The sequence below is a fragment of the Onychostruthus taczanowskii genome, unplaced genomic scaffold (genome assembly GCF_017590055.1).
Source record: "Onychostruthus taczanowskii isolate IOZ18803 unplaced genomic scaffold, ASM1759005v1 scaffold98, whole genome shotgun sequence".
Taxonomy (NCBI): domain Eukaryota; kingdom Metazoa; phylum Chordata; class Aves; order Passeriformes; family Passeridae; genus Onychostruthus; species Onychostruthus taczanowskii.
In genome coordinates, this window is record NW_024507879.1 from 1,471,853 (window position 1) to 1,494,221 (window position 22,369).

The 22,369-nt window shown below is 42.6% G+C and overlaps 1 protein-coding gene across 1 annotated transcript; it reads left to right on the forward strand.

Annotated features, from left to right (window-relative positions):
* The first annotated feature begins 11,851 nt into the window (after positions 1 to 11,851).
* Positions 11,852 to 22,355, forward strand: STOX1 (storkhead box 1). Its single transcript, XM_041427233.1, is given in 6 exon segments — positions 11,852 to 11,870; positions 14,627 to 14,752; positions 17,218 to 17,370; positions 18,843 to 20,653; positions 20,792 to 21,228; positions 22,316 to 22,355. Coding segments are annotated over 6 exon segments (2,586 nt in total).
* Positions 22,356 to 22,369: the final 14 nt, after the last annotated feature.

A 22,369-nucleotide genomic window follows, 5' to 3' on the forward strand; every position in this document is an offset into this window, starting at 1 on the left:
GCTAGGAAGAGAGATCCAAGTGCTACCTGAATGCAGACTGACCTAGAATAAGCCCCTTTTGCTGGGGCACTGAGAAGACACAAGTCTGTAGTTCCACTGTTGCACAGAAACTGGCCATGGGGAGGCTTTGCCAGCTTTCTGTAGTGCTGAGGATTGCTGCCAGCACTGCTGCAGGTTGTGCCAGGGTGAAGACACCCAGGGTTTTCTGTACTCACCCAGTGCCGGTGCCCGTCGTGCCCGGGCACTGCTGCAGGAGGACTCCTGGATTGCAGAATGATTTCCCAGTTCTTGGTTTGTCCAGTGGCCTCTGCCTCAGTCTGGAACACCCTGAGTGTACAAAGGAGAAATTGGAATTCTCTCTCTGGTGTCTGGGGGTTTCCACAGATCCAGCTTTTACAGTTGAGTTCTTTCAGTATCTGACATTATAAAGCCTAGTCCTTTAACATGACTTCTTTTTCAGTGTTTAACTGCTTTGAGAGAGAGGAATGGTTTCCAGTCCATCTTTCTGCTGAGTAATATGCTGTGTGAATATGTTTGGACTTATGTAACAGTTAACTTTCACTGATAATTTTGTCAGGAATGTGCACAAAATGTGTTTTTTCTCTTGTTTTTCTGTACTGTTTGTGTACCCAGGTCAGGTTCTTACCTTGAATGCATTTGTTCAGTGCAGTTTATATTTTAAAATATAAAAGATGAAAGAATTAATTTTGAGTGACTGAGTCTTACAGCCAGCAATAGATTGCTAAATGTTTTGGTAGCACAGTCACTGCACTTACACTGGTATCTTCCAGAAAGCAGAACTGGGTCAAGCAGAAGTTCACCTGGGACTTGCATATTGCCATGGAGCGTGACAATAAAGATGCCATAAATAATGGATACTTGGACTGAGCTACCAGAACTGCCTTTTATGTTTCTGCATACTGGGTCTCATTGATATACTGCACAAAACTTGGTATAGTAAAAAGCTCTAGTAACAAAATGCATTGCTTTCAAGTAAAACCAATTTCCATTATTTATTCATCCTCTGTATAATCCGCAGCATCACCATACAGAGTTTAAACTAGAGCTTTGGAACACACCAAATCTCACCTGACATTGTGTGTCTGGTAGCATAATTGTGTTTTGGAATGTTGCTTTTGAATTTCTAGGTATCTAATACCTGAACTTGCCTTGAAAATGCAATGCTGCTTTTGATTTCTTGTATCCTGCTGGTTTTAAATTGTCTCTAACAAGAGAATTCTGACTGGTTTGAGGATTTGGATCAGGTGCTCCACAGTAGGTGTAAGAATCAGTACCTTTGCAGATGGGATTTACTAATGTTGCAAGTTGTATATAGTCAAATATTAGTTCAGCTCTCTTTATTCTCTTTAAAAGGACAGCAGAATAATGCTGCTGGGTAGATTTGTTTGTTGCATGCTGCAGTTTGGTATTTATTTGTAGAAATTTCCTGAGCTGGATTCCTGCCAAGATGACAGATTCCCAATGCCAGGTGTTCTGATAGGAAATTGATTCCCAGGTTATTTTCCCCTCAGCCTGCTGAGGGACACAGGTGCAGGGATGCTGTTGGCTGAGTGGCTGTTCACATTTCATCACAAACAGCTGGGTAGAGGTGAGGAGGAGGAAAGACCTCTAGAATCCCAGTCTGAAATCTCCCCACTCTGCTTTTCAGCAGATATTTTTCAAGTACTAATTTGCTTTATTATTTCGTTGCAACTTTTTTGGTAGTATACAGGATTTGTTTGAGTTTCAGTGGGTTTTTTTCCTTGTATTGTTTAAATCTTTTTAGTTTTCCTGACACAGGGTCATCCAGTTACATTCCTGTTTTATCATGCAAGGGACAGAGACAGCTGGAGAATTGCAACCTTCATTTTTGGTCCCTTTTTAGCAAGGCTGGATGGTTGCCAGCAGATCAGATCTAAAAAAGCAGAAATTGCCACATGTGTTGTGGAAATGAGCAGCTGGAGACAGAAGTAGCTTGCAGTGCTGGTCTCAAGGACACACTTGTCTCAGACCAAGCTGCTTTGCTGTAAAGCAGTCCAGTGCACGTGTGCAGAGCACGGGTTGAAGGAGAAGGCAATTTTCCCTCCAGGTATCAGGTTCACACCGGGTAGATGCCTTGTTACACTTCCAGCTCGGACACTAAAAAGAAACAAAGAGCTGTGCAAGTTCTCTTAAGCAGCTGGAAGGACTCCTGTGTTTCACAAGGGGCAGTCTGCATCTCCCATGAAAGACTTTCCTTTTCAGCTTCTCTCCTCATGCCTTGTTTTATCGAAGTACTGTTCAGGTGAGTTGAGCACTTCATTAACATTAAATGTAACTGTTGGAACATTCATGTTATAAGTTGCAGAGTCTTGGGAAGGAGTTTGCAAAAGCAACTTCAGGGTATTTGTAAATAGAGAAAATGCTGCCTTTGTCAAGTATCCCCTCTGGTATGAGAAAGCCATATATAATGTGACTAAGCAGATGAAAATACAGATTAGCTGCTTACCAGTACTGAACCTGATTTTTCTGTCTTAGTATTCTTCCTGAAATCAAACTAAGAACTTTTTTCTTTTTTTTCCTTCTTTTTTTTCCTTCTTTGAACATGTTCTTGATGTTTACATTATAACAAGGAGAGGAAAAATAAATGACTGTTAGTACTGGGACACATATGGATGGCAGCACATCTATAAATTCTCAGACCATCCATGGGATCCAGTAATATGCTTGTAAAGAAGGTGCAGTCAACATTTTCAGTTTTGTGATTTGAGCACAATACAAAAAGGGACTTGTGGGGACCACACAATGTACAATCCTGGTGATCCATGGACAAAAGCAGAGTTTGTATAGTGTGACTTTTGGGTAGCAGTGACTCAGAATATGTAGTATTGATAAGAGGTGGCTGTGCAGATGATCTTCTGAGCAGTGAATTTATTTTGTTACCTACTTCACCCTTTAAAGAAAAGGAAGATTAATCCACTTTAGGTCTTCTTTTCAATTAAGACAGTTGAAAAAAAAGATTATTCTAACGCAACATGGAATTTAAGAACCTATAAAAATTCCCTAAATAGCACAGTGAACTGCACACCAGATCCCTCTGTGAGCACCGGGTTCTAAAGCAAGCTGTGCCCTTACCTTGTCTGTCAAGGATTTTGCGGGTGAGAGGATGCAGAGCTCTGCAGAACAGGAACAACCTGTGCAAGTGCCTGTGAGCAGCGCACAGGGCAGGGCTAAACTTGGCCTGTGCTCTGCGCTGGTGCCTCCTTTGCTGCTTTGCCAGCCCTTCCCCACTGGAAGTGTAATCTGAGACAGGGCAGGAGCCCTGATCCTGGGGGAGAAGGGGGAGGGGGTCTTTTGTCTCTGAAATCTTAGTGCAAAAGAGAGGCAGGTTCCTCAAGCCCACAGCGGGATTTTCTGGAGGAAGAGTGCCCTGCTCTGGAGCTAGGAGCAGCGGGGACAGGGCAGAGAGCTGGGGCAGGGCTTGACCACAGTGGAGAGGCACAGAGGCAGTGCTGGAGCCCTCTGGTGCCACCGAATTTACTGGCTTTCATGTTCTTCTGCTTGTGTGATCCCGATGGTGACATCCTCTCTTGTGGAGCTGCCGGCTGAGTCAAGCAGAGGAGTCTGAGCTGCCCAGAGGCCTCGTCAGCTGAAACACCAAACCACTTTCTCAGGGCAGGTTAACTCCTCCGGCATTTTGTGACTGGCCTCGTCAATCCTGGCAGGCAAAAATCCTGTGGCCAGGCTGGCAGAAAAGTGGCGAGCAAGCAGAACATCACCAGGACAGCTTTCTGCAAAGGCACAGCCTCCCCTTCCGTTGGACACTGCGGCAAACTGGGGTTGCTGAGTCCACTGCAAGGGAGGCTGGGCCCTTGTTATTTAGGAGAAATGTGATAGGAAGCAGGTGTGCCAGTGATTTCTTTCCTGGAAGAAGTGGCTGGATGTAATGTGTCTGGAGCCCCAGAGCGAAATGAACTGTAAGGTGCATTCATAACCAGTGGAAGACTGAATTAGGTTCATTCTTCGTGGACGTTTTAAACAAAGCATCATGCACTGGGAAAAAAGCTGGGGCTGGATGGGATGGACTGAGCCAGCACAAAGATTCCTCTGAGACAGAGCTCCAGACGTGCTGCTGCTGCTGCTGGAGAAGGTAAAGGTGGAGGGCGCACGGCACCGAGGGTGGGTGATGGCTGCCCGCCAGGCCAGGCACTGCTACCCAGTGCCCATGTGATGGCCTGAAATCAGCAGCTGCTTTTAGTCTTACATCCTCTGGAAACGTTCACACACATAAAAAAAAAAAAAAAAAAAAAAAAAAAAAAAAAAAAAGGCAGCCCTATGAAATGATCCTTTAAACATTTTCTAAAAATTTATAAAAATGGACATGATGACATATCTATGGAGAAATCAGGCTCAGATGCATTCAAGTTGCTACCCTAAATATCTAAGTATTCACATTAATGTTTACTACATCATACTGGTAAATGTTTATCCATCGCTTTCATTTGCTACCTGCAATTAGTACATTGACTGTTCTAGTGACCTCTGCAGTCCAAAGAGACCAGGCTGCAATGAAGGGCTTTGTCTACACAGAAAGTCCAGCTGAGTGTTCTTAATGAAAGTTTGTCACAAAAAGTCTTCTGAAATGTGTTGCAGAATACCACAGGACCTCTGTAGTTCTTGCAATTTTCTGTGTGGTTTGGGCATGGTTAGTGAGGACTGCTCTCGGTGGAAGGTGCTATAGAAGTACCAAGTTCTAATTATCAGCTAACGCAGGTAAGGGATACCCGAGCAGTGCAGTCCTTGCTTTGTGGCAGCTTCAGCCTTTTGATGTGAATCGCTTTGTGCTTTAACTTTCCCAAGGCTAAAGGATAGGAAGCATTTAACAAAGACCAGGAGATGCTGCAGTGGAGACGTTAAACTCTTCAGCTCGTAGTAACTTGGTGAGGTGCAAACAAATCTCTTTTCAGTTGGATTTCCAAAGGTTAGTAGGGATTTTCATAGCTGTCAATTGGAGATGTTTATTTTTACTTTTCCCTGACTGTTGCTCTGCAATCCTTTCTGTCTAGGGATGAATTATATCTTCATTCATATTCGTAATTCATATTCATTCGTATATCTTAGTTCAGGTATACCTAGAAGTGCATTTTGCTTCATTTCAAGCAGGACTGAGATTAGATCACAAAAGATTTTTGTTGAAGCTAACTAGCAATTCTTCAAGAAAGAATTCAAAACTGCACTTTTTCTCAAAGCAAAAGAAATTGCCAACTTTTGGAAGACTGAGGCATTCTTAATGATACGTTTCAAAACATTTAACAGGAAAATATCTGATGTCTAGCCTGTGTTAGCCTCGGCTAGCTCAACTTTACTATTTCTTAACACTGTCTTAACTTAAATCACATAATTATTTTTTTCCTGTTTCTGGTATTTACCCTTCTTTCCCAATAATTTGTAAGGAATAGCCACTCCCTGTTGTAGCCCCGTTTTCTGGCTACAAAATTTCTCTCTTCATCAGTCATTACCACTGGGCACTCTGGTAACTTCCCCGAACTGGTAACATCTGGTAATGCCAGCTGGAGTTCATCTTCCCTAATCACAAATTAACCTGCTAACCTCTTAACTCAATCCAGGTGTTAAGGAGAGGAGTTATAAGGAACAAGAGTGCTTTGTTGGTCTCTACCTAAAAAGCAGTAAGATCTATAGGTATGTTGGGAATGGTTCTCTCTTACTATAGTTTGTTTTATATTGCTGATGAAAAATGATATGTTATTGCTGGTCTCCTGGGGATGATTTAGAGAACTTGACTCCATTGTTGTTTACCTCCTTGTTCCCAGTAATCTCTTTTCTGATGCACAGGATGGCTAGTTGGATACAAATGTAACTTACTTCTGTAAGTTAATTATTTCCCCTATTATCCTGCCTCTTGCTGCAGTAACAGCTAAAGGGGTTTCTTACAGGTTAGAATTCTCTCACGTGTCTTTGTGAATTTCACTTTTTCAGACAATTAATGCTGAAGTGATATTTTCATGATTTTACTTAAATTTCTGGAAGCTTAAGTGAAAAAAATTCTATTTGAGTGTCTTTATTTAGGTAATTTTCTGATTTTAAATTACATATTCTGTGCCTTCTCTTTCAAAAGTCATCATAATGGCCATTTTCTGCTCTGGATTACTTTTCTCCCATTTCTTATATATATTTTGCCCTAGAAAAGCAAGTAGCAAGTTACATAACTAAAATGCAAAGGGACAATGTTTTCTTGGCTTTTGTGTTTTTAAAAGAAATTACAGTATTTTAAGAACAAAGCTGTTGGCATCAGATTGGCTGTCTATATTTTACATAGAGAGATTTGACTGCGTTTTTAATCTACCTGCTCTCATGTAACTGTTTGCAAAAATGAGAAATTCAAGCCACGTGGGTTTTTCACGTGTCCTGACTAAAGGCTGGGATGTTGGGAATCAAGCAATGTGGTTCTTAGGAAACATTTCCTGCACATGTAGCAATAGCAGCATCTGCAAATTCCAGCAGCATTTGGTGAAATTTCACAAACACCTGGATGTAGCAGGTGTCAGAGATGGGAATCGGCCCGCACTACCTTTATCCTTGGTACACGAAAAGAGTTGGGAACGAGTTTTCAGACTCATGAGAATGACGAGCCAACGCTTTTGAGGTTTTCCCTTTTAAACCCACCACCACTTGTTTGCCGGGCAGCAGATAGGAAGCAAGGGGCATTCGGCACCGCAGCGTTGATTTTGCCAAGTCCCATTCCAGTGAGGAATTATCCAGACCCTGCTGCATGCTGGGTTTAGAGCTCCTTCTCTCTGCTTTTCTCAAGGAGCCTTGCGGGCTATTGTTTGTAATCAGAGGGCACGGTGCTCCCACAAATCGTTGCTCTTTATCCCAGCAGCTCAAATGAGGTTCGTTCTAGGGAAACACACCGGGGCGCTGGACGTCCTGACCTAACAGAACAGGCTACACCTTGACTCGTACCGGTCACCGGAAATTTAATCAAATAAAGGCAAAAATCAGTCCCAAAATCTTGTAACTAACACAAACTGCCCTGCTGTGTTTATTCCCAGATAAAATCTAGAAATGTCTCTCTCGTCCCTTCCGATGGGGATCTCATGGGATGAATAATACACACAGGACTGGGTAGGAGCTTTTATATTCTGCTTGGGATATGGAGGGGAGGAAAAGGGGAAAATCACGGCAATTAAAATTTTCCTCAAAGGGTGCAGCAGTGGCTAATTTTAAAAACTCTTGATCTGATAACTGACAAACTGTAGGAATTGCAGGAATGCCGACATCTCTCAGTGGCCCATCTCCCGTGCTCAGCTGAGTCGTTCAGTCAATTGTTCACCGAACGAGGGGCAAAGTGCTCCCTGCCGCCTGTCCCGTACAGCCCGGGGGGATCGTGCAGGGCCGCTGCTGCGAGAGGAGCCGGGGACTCTCGGCTGAGATTACATACAATTACAAATGCTCGATTTTAGCGCACTGACCTCCTGAGCCATTGGAGAGAGAAACTGGGCTGACAGTCCGGGACAATGCGTCTCAGTAGCTGCTCGCTTGTTGCCCTTGGTCGTCGCCAGCTCGTTTCTGCCATCCCAGCCTGCCTTCTCTCGTGACAGCAGCATTTTCCGTGTGCCTGAATGGCCCGACTCCTTTGTGATTCCTGTCGAGTAGAAGAGAAAATATCAAAATGAAACATTTTTGCTTAGCGTTTAGAGGCTGAATTTGCTGTCGGTTCAGCATCTCTGTAGCAGAACTACAAATTATTCACAAGGAAGGCTAAGAAAGCCCTGTCCTTTCCAGTTAGGCTGGAGCTGGGATGGAGATTGCAGACAGACTTTTCTGTGGACAGGTAATGTGCTGGTCACCTTTTCCAATAGGAGCTCTGCTTCAGGCTGGAAATTTATATCTCTTGGGAAATATCCTATTGAAGAGTGACATTGAAAGGGCAGTACACTTTTCTGTGAAGTGTCAAGTTTTATACGTTTTTGCTGGAGGTATTGAATGAACTGGAATGAGACCAGACAAGGAATTGGTTTGTGCATTTGTAGAGTAATCTGATAGGTCTAACTCCTCACTTTTCCTTGTGTGACTCTCCCATAGAACATAAGGAGAAGAGAAGCAGCTAAAAAATGGGCAGATAGTCCCTGAAACTGCTTTGATACTCAAACAGAATCCCTGTGACAGGAGAGGGGTGGAATTGAATCTCCTGAAAATGTTCAACAACAGCTTAAGGAGTAGGGAGCAAAACTTCTGCTGTTCTTGTGGCCTGCGATAACCTTTCAAAGAGCTGGCACAGCTTTGGGGAGCTGTATTAGCTCCCAGGTTTAACTTATTTAGCGAGCTCAGCAGGCACTGGCTGCCTGGCTGTGGAGCTTCTCATACTCAGCTTCTCTGCATGCTTGCACCAGCTTTTGGGAAGAGTTTTGAAGCACCACACTGGCACACCTGGGCTCCATCTACAGCTGGTTATTTGAGCATTTCCTGCTTATTAGCAATTCTCAGAGTTGCTTAAAATGAGAGACAAATGCCTGTCCTCAAGCTACCTGGCAAGCTTTTAGGGCATATTTGTTTTCATTTGAGTAATTTAAATTTGTTCACAGCAGTGAATGTCAGTATCAGCACGGTTCTGCTGCATGTTTATTGAAGCCACAGATGAAACTATGGCCTTGTGAGTAGCTGATTTCTGTTTGGCCTACAAAAGGTCAGGACTCTGGAGTGGATATTGTTTGTCAGGCACTGCAGTTGTACACAGGAACACACAACTTTAATGAGGATGGCAGCTCAGCAAGAGGCTGGGGATGTGCCTCATGGAATTCCTTTCTTTTGGAATCCCTTTCTTCCAGTGTCTTTCATCCTGCCCCACAAACAGGGATGTAGGTTTGCAAGTCAAAGGAGAATAATTTTGTACTTCAATGGTGCTGGCTTCTGTGAAATGTAACTCACAGCATGTGGTCATGCTTTGCATTGAGCTGGTTAGGATTATTTAGAATTCCGTGTCTTTTTATTTTTATCAGGCCTGAAAAGAATGGATGACCTAAAATGGTGCTTTATTTTGCACTGCTGTGGATAGGCTGCCAAACATGAGGGACAGTTAGAGTTTCTAACAGTTTTGTTGTCAAACACTACGTTAAAAGTTATTTTAACTTTTCAGTTACTTAATCAGTAAGATATGTGATTCAGAACTTACTTGCATATTCTGTTGTAATTGGGTTTTACCTGTTATCTGGTCGTTCCAGTGATAACTGCTGATATATTTTTAAGGAGGAAAAAGGGAAGAAATAATTTGTGCTCTTTGAAGGAGCTTTTTATCTACCTTGCTATTATTTGCTTTTGATCTAATTCTCTCTGTGTAATGATTGTGTAAAACTTACATTATTTCATAATGTTTAGTACCTAATTTTAGCTGGCATTTAGCCCTTACCACTGACTTCACATAATACCCCTGCACATTTAATGCATTTCCATATAAAATTCTTACCAAGGTGTTAATCCTGTATTACAAAAGCCCTTTCTCAGTAGAACATGTATTGCACTAACCATAAATGCTGTACTCAGAGTGACTGAACTCACAGCAGCAACGTACAGGGCCTGTGATGTTCTTCAGAATCCTGATGCATTTACCAGATCTGCTCAGATTTAATTACTTGAAAGGTGTGATCTGTAAAAGCACTTGTGCATGCAATTTTTTTTCATACTACCCCAACAGTAGTTTCTAATCATACTGTTTAGCAAGTACAACTGAACAAAAGTGTATAATTTTTTTTTTATGATAAGCTCCATTCAACTTAATTTACTCTGATTTTTTAAATATAATCTCTAAGTTGGAAAGAACTTGGTATGTGTTGTGCATTTCTTGGTGCTAAAGACTTTCAGCAGCAAAAGCTATTGCTTCTGTCTTTTGTGTGAGAAAAAAAAAATCGAGAAAATAGGCTGAGCTGTGCTATATCCTCAGTCTTTTGAATTCTTGCATGTTGAATCATGAAAGGCAGATCATGAAAGAGCACTGCCTTAGTGCTCTTTTAGAATCAGGGTAATTTGAATAGGCCTAATTTTTTCTGTCTCAGTCAGAAAAGACAATAGTTTGTGTTAATATAATGAAGTTAATGAAATAAATTGCATTAGTTTGTAGTGCTTCTGCTGTGGTCTTTGATATGGTTTCAAAATCAGAGGCTTCATTTCAAGGCTACTTTTAGCTTTTTCTATACTGCCATCGTGCTTTAGCACACATCCACTCCATTGCTGTGCAGAGCACCAGCACTAACAGTGAGCCCGTGTTGGAGTCTCCAGCTACATCTGCAGTTCAGTTACGCAAAAATAGTTGAGAATACAGGAGCTATTTATTTGAGAGCTGAAGAGAAAACTAACAGTCCTCTCATACGGACGCTGCTTGGCAGGGTCTCATTACCGGTGTGAGGACAGTGTAACCTTGTTTCTGCAGCTCGGTGTTACCCCAGAAAACCTCAGAGCTCCTGGGGGTCAGAAGTGCCCTTGAGCTGGGTTACAGAAAGCAGAGGGGTGAGGGTGGCTGTGGGAGGTACAGCTATGGCCCCAGCTGCACCAGGGGACTGCTGCACTTGGTCATTCCTGTCCTGCCTCCTGCTCCGTGGGGATCAGACCGGGCTGCTCAGGGCTTCACTCAGTCACAGCCTGGGAACTGCTGGGGCTGGAGGCTGCACGGGCTCCCTGGGCACACTGCTGGCCTCAAAGGTGAAAGGGTTCACTGGATAGCAAATCTGAACCCCTGCTGCTGCAGCAGGTGCCCGTTGTGTTTCACTGTCCCACCACACTCTGCTGCTGCCAGGTCTCCCCAAAGCTATTTCTTCTCCAGGTTCTACAAGAGCCATTCCCTCGGCTGTGCCTCCCAGGGCAGGCGTTCCAGGCCCGCCCATCTTGGTGTCCCTCTGCTGAATTTGCCCCTATTCCTTAGCTGCTTCATAGACTGTAAAATTTATTTTTGCCCTGTTCTACATTTTTAGCATCCCACAGACACATGCACATCTCTATAATTTCCTTTGGAGGCTTCACCTTGGTCTGTGGGATTCAACAGCCCACTATCTTCACCGTAAGTGTTCTGCTAAACTTGCATTTGAAAAAACATTTACTATTTACTGAGTCCTCTGTAATACAGTGGAGTTGTTTGGTTGCACTGTTGGTCTTCTGTGACATCGTTTTGGCTGAAATTTGGATTAACTGAAACATGGAAAGGGTGTTTTATATCACTAAAGCCACGGAGACAGTTTTGGGAACTGTGGACTAAAGTCCTCCAGTTCAGACTAGTGCTGTTTAATCTGCAGTGCCCAAACAATTCCTCTGAGACCTCTTACGGCAGTAAAGATGCTGCTTTTCATGTCTAAACAGGTTTGTTTTGTTTTTCCCTGCCGACCATAAATTGCAGCCTGATGAAAGGATGCAGAAAGTTATTTTCTAGCAAAGGGGACATCCTTAAAGTTGGATATCCATTTAGGGAGAGTGGAAGGAAAAGTGGCTGTGCACATCCATCAACATCCCAGGCAGGTGTGAAGTTGCCCCTATACCATTAAAGTCTTGTTCTCAGCTGAATGAAAAACCTCCTGCCTGGCATTTGTCCTATAACAAGACCTGAGGCCTGCTTGGTTCCACTGCCTTGTGTGATGGTGGCTCCTGTCCTCATCCGAGCGAGGGGCCTGGGTCCCAGGGAAGCTCCCACTGCACAAACTCTTTGCTCTCAGCTTTTGCTGCATGGGGTGGGATTGGGACAGGTGTTGCCTGGGAGTGAGCTGTCCTCAGCTCTGTCCCCCTCATCTGAGATTTGCTGGAAAACCTCTGCAGGGAGCTGTGCTCTCCTTTGAACAGCTCTGTGGGTGCTGCTCCTCTGAAAGTCTAGAACATGACTTCCCTGGGCTGGGGTATGTGTGAGCTGAAGTCAGGCAATGTGCAAAGTGAATTTGGCTCATTCTGGGGAGGGGAAACACGCCATAGGTATATCTTACTGCCAAGCATTACATTGTATACTTTTCTTGTCTGCCTTTTATGTGACAGCACACTTCCAGGCACAGGAGGCACCAGGAATAGTGCAGCAGCTGGAGCTGACCTTTAGCTGTACAGGCACAGGAATGCACAGCTTCATCCCAATGCTTTTATAGTCAATCTTTCACTCTAAAGGTAAGTACCTAGCCAACCCCCATTACTGCTTGCTGCTTAGAACAAAGGTTTGGGCATTAAAGAGCTATTTGAATTTCTGAGATTTATTGCAGAAGAGAGGGCACAGCTGGAGAGCAGTTTTAGTGGGGAAATGCCAGGGTTGGGAAGGGGATTTTTTGGATAAGGCCAAGTGGAAAAGCTGTGCTTGTGTCAAATTCCTGTGGCAGTGGATGGCAGTGCTGCCATCACCTCAGGACAGTTAAAGGAGTTAGAGACACTGCCATGGCTTATTTATTCCTGTTCTGTTGTTTGGCTCCATGGTGGTTGTTTTGCAACTTGCTTGGGCCTGTTTAGTTTTGTGTTATTTTTTTATCTCCTTGCAATGAACGTTTTGAATCAATCTGCCTTTTACCACCAAGCCTGACACTTAATGCTGAAACAGTTAAAGATGACCTTCCTTGCTATCAGCTGTGCTCTGTGTGTTCAATGCATATGTGAATTGACTTAAAAGCTTTCAGCATGCTACATCATATGAAAAATAATTATCTGCACTGCTGTTGCTCACAGTTGAATTTTTCTGCCAGTTGTGCAGTGAATGCCCCAAAGGTGGATGTGCTTATGCAGTTCTGCTTGCTGGCTTTTGTGCCAGCTGTGGGTGAAATGTGGATTTCTGGACACCTTGGGCTGTGCTCTCTTGAGCACTGCATTTGGAGCTGCATTCTTGCCCATGTGTTCAGGCAGTGCCTGTGGAGCTTGAAACCTGCTCCCAAGATGCTCTTGCAGCATCCAACTGGACATGTCAGTGGCCTTGCTAGGAGCTGAAGGGGTTAATCTCTTTGAAGGTCAAAGATGCACATTTCAATGGCAAAAGCTTACCCAGGGTGTTCAGTTAAGGAAAACTGTACCACACTGAGTGTATTGGTGTCTGCTGTGTGACTCTGTCACAGAGGTTGCAGGAGAGAGCTCTTCCTATTCTTCTTGAATCTTTCTTTGTTCTCACCATATCTGGCCGTGGGGTTTTTTATTAGCTGGTGAAAGAAATTATGGCTCTGGGTTGCCATTAGCACTAAGGTTAGAGTAAGGATTTCATGATGGCTCTTGGGTAGGAACCTCAGAAAGCACTGAGAAGTTGTATTTCCAAAAACTCCTAACACTTGCATTTGGGAATAGGCTTTCATGGATTATTGGGAAGGCAGAAAAAGTGGTTGGCTTTTGTTGGTTTTTTTTTCCTTCTTATTAAGTTGTATGGCATCATCCTTTGAAAGTTTTAAGGAATAACAAGTTAATGAGGATTTAGTAAGGATAAGTTAATCCTAGAAGGTTGGGGACTGTAAAAACCAGAAATTGTGACCAAATGGAAGGCACTCTTTGCCTAAAAGTCCTGATTTGGGAGTGTCTGTCCTGGCAGGAATCAGCAGGTACAGGAATCTAACATTTAATGTGTTTGTAGCTTCTTTGATGTCAACTGAAGAATTGGTGGTGGTCTTAAACTAACACGTAATTGTTTCTCTGAGGGTTGTACAAAATAATCAAAAACCAGATATTGTTTGCTGTTCCTGAGAGCTTTTGTTTGTTTCAGTAATAGATTAAACACATTACAAGATTTAACAATTTCATTTAATTTAACTATTTACTCTTTCCTTCAGTAAAAGGATGTTTCTGAAAACAGGACCTAGTACAGTACTAGTACAGAGTACTTGTGCCAAAATAGGTTCTCTGTTATATACTTGAAAATGTTAATCTTAACTGCCTTTATAATTTACATAGAATTTTTATTCTTTAATAAGAACACATCTTGTAAACCCATTAATGTTCAAAAAGGGTTTTTCTAGAGTTCCCAACTTTCTATGTTCTTATTAACATTTTATTCCTTAAAATTCTTTAACTATATGGGATTTTTGCTGTAAAATGTGATTATGATGCACTCTAGGCTATAGAAAAGCAGAAGCCTTGCACTTGGTAGCAGTACTGCTCTTGTTTATGATCTTCTGCAAAAAGTGAATTACACCAAATAAGCCAAGGCTCTCATGTAGAGAGGCACAGGATCTGTGGATCTGTGGCATCTTTTGTATAATCCATTCCATGATAGATTCTCCCAACTACAAAACAGAAACATCAATCTTCCATTTCCACATGCTGTGTCTTCTCTGCCCAACAGATGTTTTGGGTTTTTTTCTGGAAAGGATTTACTCCTAGCCCTTTATTGTTGTGTAAACAGTTTACCTGAACTCTTAAGAAGTAAATTGAGTGCTGTTGTAATGAATGCCTCTCTGTTCAATTCCCCAGAAATAGCCTGGGTTTCACCCAGATAAACTTGTCTTGTATGTAATTTTTCTGAATAGCCTGAAGATGCAAAAACTCTGTGACTGTTAAACAACTCAGTGAAAAATGATAATGCTCACATTACAGAGATGGAACAAAAATCACTTTGTGCTAGTCAAGAATACCCAGAGGCTTTTCTGTGTGCTGAGTTTTGTTACCCAATGCTCATATTACAGATGACTTCCCACACTGCGATCAGTAAGTGCTCCAAAAAGGGTATTCTTGGGTTTTACGTGTCCAGGTAATGAGCAGAGTTTGAGCAGACCTGTAAATCAAACTGAAGGATAAGAATACCTGAGCCCTGGCCAGCCAGAGGTTGGCTTTAGTTAATGTGGCTCTGCAAAGCCTGCAGAGTGTGGTGGGAAGGAGGCTGTATTCCAAGCAGCAGGGGAGAAGCTGGACTCCTGACTGCTGGCAGCTCCCAGGTGTAAGCAAGGCCCTCCTAAGACTGTGAAGACAGCAGGAAGGTGATTGTCATCCGATTTATGCAGAGCAGGGAAGTGGGCAGGGCATTCTGCAGGGGGGCTTTGAGCTGTGAAAGGACAGATACTAAGGAGCTTTAATGAGAATGGTGTTCTGGTGATTGTGCATCAGGCCCATGAGACACAGCTTGCACAAACTGATAAATATTTTCCATGTGCAAATCTAAAGGATGCAGCTTTTAAGTATTTCCAATGAACTTGGGAGACTGAAGCACAACAGTTATTTAGCTGTGCAAAGTAAATCTACAAAGATTTTCGTAAGAACTTGATAGACACTTGAAGGGTGCTGTCTGGGCCTTATCAATGTCACCAACGATCTAATTCTTGCTTTCACATTTTCAGGTTTTATTCCAAAGTCAAAAGAAAATGATATCTAATATTTATGTTGTTAGCAGGTGTGCACTGTTGACTCTGCAACATTTTAGACTTGTGTTCAAACATGATTTAGATTTTTAAAAATTCCTTCAGTATCAAGCTAGCTTTTGTTTAATGCTTTGAATATTATTCTGAAACAGCCTTCCCTGAATGGAGGCACCGGATTTGATGCTGCAGAACAGATACAGATAACAACAGCAAGATAATGAACGAATTTTAATTACACTTGGCATTTTACTCCTTAGCAGTCTGGTGCTCTGCAGGAACAAATGGTCAAATTGGCAGCAGCACGGTGTGCCCACAGCAGACTTCAGACAGAAAACTATTCACAAGAGTCATTACTGAATGCTGATGGCCTTTCCCATAGAAAAAGAAAGCTTGCAATGGTTTCTGCACCTGCAAGGAGTTTCCTAGCAACACCACTGAGGAAACTGTATGCCAGGATTTTCTTTTCAGAGTTCTTTTTTGTTGAATATAGCAGCAGTTGTAAAACAAAGGTCAAGAGCAACTTAAGCTCTTCAAAGCAATGTTGTGTATTACATTTACTCAGAGAAGGGTTTGTGTTGAAGTTCTCTGCCTAGAAGATAAATATTGGGTTACAGTGTCATCTAATAGACAACGGTGGTTTAGTTAAACGTGAACATAGCTTAATCTAAAATGTCACTTTTTACTTGGGGGAAAATTCCTGTTAGTGTTTAACTGCAGGTTATGCTTGTGAAGGAACCAGCAGTCCCTGCTGCCTTCTGCCTGCCTGGCAGCTGGGCACAGCCAGGAGCTTTCTGAGCAGCACAGAACATCACCTGGTCGTGGGAGCAGACCATTAGTCTGACTAAAAAGAAGAAAGGGGGAATTTGGTTTTTTGTTTTGTCTGAGGAGGTGTATGCAGTCACTGTCTCAGTGTGCACGGACCTCAGGTGAGTCCCTGCTTCATGCCTTGTCATCAACCACTTCAGGGCAAGTGCTTATTTCAGCTACAGCACGCACAGGTACCTGTCAGAAGTACTTGCTGGGCTTGTCCTCACTGCCTTTGCCACCTTGGCAAGGGGAGAGGCAGAGTTTGTGTTTTATGGATGGGGGAGTTGAGGTGAAGGACTAAGACCCTTTTCAGCCCTCTGGGCTGGGGGTGCAGAGTTACTGGGGAAGACTGGCCACACTCTTGGCCCCTCCAAACTTCTGCTTTTGCCATGCAGAATAAGAATAATGGTTTTGTCTCTTACCAGGACAAATAGTGAGGTAGTCTAAAAAATGCAGGCAGCTATAATAAGAGTTTTTGATCTCTACCCAGTATACTAAATAATCTTTAATAAAATTAATTTTATTAATCTAAAGATTAATTAATCTTTAGATTAATAAAATTAATTTTATTAAAGATTATTTAGTATACTGGGTAGAGATCAAAAACTCTTATTATTAAATAATCTTTAGTTCTAGAACCCAGTCTAAAAGTGGCATTTTACCAATTGTATTCAATTTTATGTGCAACACAAGGGACAAAGCCTATTACTTGTATTTTTTGTCCTTGTGTTGTGACTTGATGAAGACATTTTGTATTTAGATGATTGTATGTTGACCTTTTCCCCATTAGCTACTTGGAGAAATAGAGGTTCTGCATGGTTTAACATGTAAGCAGTCTTCTAAAAAATGAGCAGTCATCAGAAATAATCCTCTTTCTCAGCTCTCTGTTTATTAATCCAAATTATGTCTTTTGGCTGGAATTTTATACCAAACTAATATGCTTAAGGCAACCTTGTGTTTCCTTCATTACAAAGGCTCCTGACGAGTGCTAGCACCACCTCCCTCCTCTCAGGAATATTTCTGAGTAATTTGCCAAAGAAAATTAGCTGAGGATAAGGGAAATTTTCAGTGGAAATATTTCACAGCTAATAGAAAAAATGTAACCCTATTCCATTCAAATGATTTTCCTTTCTTTTAGGTGATGTGACCCCTGCTGTCATGAATCCTCTCTCGCAGCCACGCTCTGTTCCTTTGGCAGAAGAAATATGCTGGACCATATCAGACATGAATGCACATCATGTGGTGGTCACTCAGGAAACTTTAATGGAGCAGTTAGTGAAAAATTATCCAGGTAACTTTTTTGTTTCTCCCTCCTTTAAAATGTGGCTGTATCATCAAGCCCGAGTTTCTGATATTGGACAAGGGATCAGGGAATGCTTACAGGCAAAGCTGGCAAGGTGAAGGAGTACAGTCAACAGGCAACTGGTAGAACACATGAATGTGCATACTTCTCATCAATCTGAGTGTCACTACATTGACTTGAATGCAATCCTTTCGACAGATTTTAATAAATCTTTGAGAACTAGACTGTAGTTAAGAGCATGCCCTTTCTAGAGGGTGGGAAAGCACAGAAGTGGTATTTAGGTGCTAGACATGGAAGAGCATAAAACAGACTGTTAGATCACAAAGACTCTAAGTCCTCCTTCAAGAGACAGGAACACAGCTGACTTTGACTTCAAAGGGACTGGGTAGGAGTCTACATCTGGTGTTTGCTATCAAAAACTATAACCAGCCTCAAATTCAGGTTTGTTGGCCATATTCTAGTCCTTTCCTTCCTGAAAGGAAATTACTGACACTAAGTGATCTTTAGTTCTTCACTTCTAGCCCAGCTGGTTGGAGCATGGTGCAAATAATGCCAAGGTTGTATGTTTGGTTCCCATATGGATCACTTAAGAGTCAGACTTGATGATCCTTGCGGTCCCTTCCAACTCAGAATATTCTGTGATTCTGAGGGTATGGCAGCCACTTCCCTTAAATATTTTCTATATGTCTGAAAAATATCCCATCTCCCTTAGATCTGCAATATCAAAATGTTATTGCGTTTGAGGCTTTGAACAAGTTCATTCTGGCCATCTCAGGAGGCTGCTTTGTTTGATACTGAGCTGCTTCTTGAGTCCTCTTAACCTTACAGCTCTGTGAATGTTAGAGGCTGATCTGGTAGGCATTTAAACCAGTGGGAAAAATATTAAGGCAACCCCAGAAACTGGCACAGAATCATGACAGGAATGTGTTGCAGTCAGTAAGTGCCCTGAGACAACTACAGAATTTGTAGGCCAGCCAGAAGTAGCATTCTCAAAGTTTGTAGGGTCTGAAGGTATTTCTTGCTGTGTTTTCACATTGCTGGAAGTTCTTAATTTGGTGGGCAGGAGGTCAGCTGTGACACCTGATGGAAAACTGCAGCTGAGACCAGTCTCAGTGAGGTAATAAACTGACATCTGACCAAACTACACCAGAAACTTCAGAGAGTGATGAAAGCCCTTGTTAAATAACATGCCAGGAGGGAAATGCTTTGAGCAAGAGGTTGTTTGGTTTGTACCTGGCAGAAAGTCTCTCATGAATATCATATTCTGCAGACACAAAGACAACATCCTTGCTCCCTCACAGTGGTGCTGCAGTGGCAACACAGCTGGCCTTTACCTAAAAGCTTTGGGTATTTCCTTTTCAGATTATTTTAGGGCTGTTGTATCAGAGAGATCTTTTGGCCAGCACCCATTTTATTTGAAAACTTGTTTCTGATTTGAAGTATTTGTCTCTTTGTTCTAGGCATTGCAGTGCCCTCCCACAATGTTTTATATAATATCCTTGGCACTCTAATTAAGGAAAGGAAAATCTATCATACAGGAGAAGGATATTTCATTGTGACTCCCAACACTTACTTTATCACAAATGATGCCACAGAACACAAGAGAAGGATCATGCTGGAGGACAGTTGTTGCTGTTCATCACCTTCCATCACTTACCTGGTAAACATTAAGCCCTGCACAGACCTAATGAAAGAAAGCATTCCTTCAGTACCCTGTTACAGACCCTGGCATTGCTTCCCTGACCAAAACATGCTCTGTGAACAAAGGCATCAGCAGGGGATGAGCCACAGATCTAATGGAGAGGGAAAGAGAGGCTGCAGCGAATTGAAGTCTTCAATTCGAACTCAAGGCATCTCCACACCTGCTGAGAACCATTCCTGGGACACCATCAAATCCCTGACATCTGTGAAAGCAAAACTGAAAAGCAAAATGTGTGGCCTTGGCCTTTTCTGGAGAAGTGGTTCTAAGAAAGAAAAACACAAGAAAGAGTACTCCACTTTTTCAGGCCAGTTTCCTCCCCAGGAGTGGCCAGTCAGGGATGAAGATGACTTAGACAACATTCCACGTGATATTGAACATGAAATCATCAAGCGTATTAACCCTACTCTCACAGTTGATAATTTGATTAAACACACAATATTAATGCAGAAGTTTGAGGAGAAGAAAAAAAGTATCAGTAAAGAGAAAAAATACATCACTAATGGTACATCGGCTGAAGTGCCAACACTCAGGCAAAACCATCTTTCAAAGGATTGTATTCAAAGGGCACCAAGTAAAACACTAAAACACACCAGGAAAACCAAATCAAAGAAGAAAAAGCAGATTAGCAGGAGCAGCAGGAAATCTCACATACAGAAGCTAACATCCCAAAACGTGAAACTGGAAGGGAGCTTTTCACTGCCCATCAGAAACCCAGAGCCACCTGATGCAGCAGTGGAATCCCACGTGATATACAAGAAGCAGATTAAGAATCCTTTCCAGGGTCTGCCATGGAGACCTCGCAGCTTTCATGCCAGAGGGCACCAGGGTGGTGGCAGCAGCCAGCTGAAGTGCCAGTCTCAAAAGGGAGGAAGGGCTTTCCAAAGGCCACAGTCCTCGGCCTCCCCAGGACCCTTTGGCTGGGAAACTGAAAGGCTGCATGCAGAAAGTGAGGCCGACAGAGCTAAGCAAAACAACCTACTCCATGCTAAGAGGTCTGACCTTCAATTCAAGAAAGACAGTTTCAGTGAAAAGAGTAGTTGTCCACAAGGAAGTAATCTGCAAATAGATAACAGAAGTAGACACTTCCTGGAGAGGAATATTTCTGAAGAAAATGTCTATAGAAGAACAGTAAAAAAAAAATCCCCTTGCTCCTACATTGAAGATAATGGTGTGTGCAAAGAGGATGCAAAATTTCCATTGTACCTGAAAGATGAGCATTGCAGATGCAAAGCAGACACTGTAAGTGAGCTGTTAGATCGAAGAGCCAGTGAGTTTCAAAATGTCCATCTTTCAAATTATATGGCCAATGTTAATCTGGCCCCAAAAAGTGGTGTGAAACACAGACCAAAGACTGATAAAAAGAGTGAACTTCTGTTTAACTATGACTGTGCCAGCCATCCTGGATCAATGGAGCTGGAAAGGGAAGGGTTTACTGACAACCAAAAGGGACACAACGGTGACACCTGCACCTCGTCACATCTGGATGAGAATTCTGAACACCTGTCCCCTGGCCACGCCTTTTCAGACACACCAGAGTGGAGTACAGCTGTGTCCCTAAAAGCCTCTGAGGTTAGTACCTGCCACACCTTTTCAGACACACCAGAGTGGAGTACAGCTGTGTCCCTAAAAGCCTCTGAGGTTAGTACCTGCCACACCTTTTCAGACACACCAGAGTGGAGTACAGCTGTGTCCCTAAAAGCCTCTGAGGTTAGTACCTGCCCCGCCCAGCACGGCACAACCACAAATAAATGTGATGTAAGGTGTAAGGGAAGTGCCGGCCTTGAAGAATCACCAGGTGGCTCAAAGGAGCATCCAAAACCAGAGTGCACAGAGGAAAGCTGGCTGTGCAGTCAGGTCCCTCTGAAAGGCCACAGAAAGGCTGAAGAGCCTGGCCTCGCTGAACGTGGGAAGGGCTCAGCTGATTTCTGCCAGGCTGACTCTGGCACTTTGCAGAACTTCATCCGTGAGGAGGGCGAAGGAGCAGCACGCTGTGCTTTGGGCTCACGGATCACAGGAGTGAGAACCCCTCCAGGACAAGAAGAGCAGCTTGTAAAGAATACATGTCCTGTGACCCCAGAACAGAAACACTCAGAAGGGACAGAAAACCACAGCGTTACAGGAGACAGTGGAATTGACTCCCCGAGGTAAGAAAACACGTGACAGAGTTAGATGCTTTATCTCCAAACTGACCATCAGATTTAGGCAGAAATGTTGCAGTAAATCACAAACTCCTTCCCCAATAACATCTGTAAAATGTTTTACATTTGTAAAAAAAAAAGGTAAAAATACATTTGTAAAAAAAAAAGATTTCTGTTTTTTTTAGACTTCAGTGTTATGATCCAGAAATACCCAAACTGTATAGTTCTGCTAAGTCCTTTAACATGAACATTCTCCCTAAATTAATGCTGCATTTTGCATTTGTTTTCATGAGGCAAGAAAACAGCACAAGTTGTGTCCTGCAGGTAGAGATGACCAAGGACAGAAATGTTGAGAAACATGGAGTTTGATAAATTCATTGTTAAGCACTGTGTTTGACAAGCTGCAGTTTGCAGGCAGGTTCAGCTCACACAGATCTCCCCAAATGACACTGGATATTGTCATGGATTCTCCAGCTGTGCATAAAGAATGGAGATCCAGTAAAATTTAAAGCAGAAAATACCATTTGACTTGCTCACAACAGACAGAATGTGTACATCACCTGAGCTTTCACAGTGGAAGTTTTGCCTGTAATTACACCTGAAAATCCCTTAATGGAAAATAATTGGTATGAAACAAACTTTTACACAGTTGTACATGGAGACCTCCAAAACTTAAGTACATTGGCAAGAATCTGTGTTAAAAATCACATCCTTCTTTCTTTTTTTTACAGCAGCACGCATTCTTAATATCTTAAATGAGTGGTATTTAACTGTAATTAACCATTGGAGCCCTCATTAGAGCTGTACTGCCACCTTGAGAAGCCAGTATATGAAGGAACAAACCACAAACTACAGTTTCTAAGGGAATCCTGCCACTGTTAAGCTTTCCCTTGAGCAGCTCCTGGCTGTGCACCCTTCAAGCACATTTCCTGTGTATTACTTGGACATGAAGCCTTGAAATCTTTAGCAAAATGTATTTCAGAGGATCATTTTGATTTTTGGTACATATGCCCATCTGTGGCACTAAAAGCTAAGCCAACTCAGTACATTTTTGGAATGTGGAATCTGACTTCTGATAATTATGTTATTTTAGGTGGACTGAAAAGAAGATGAAGCTTCCTGCCAAATTCTAAAAGTATAAATAACG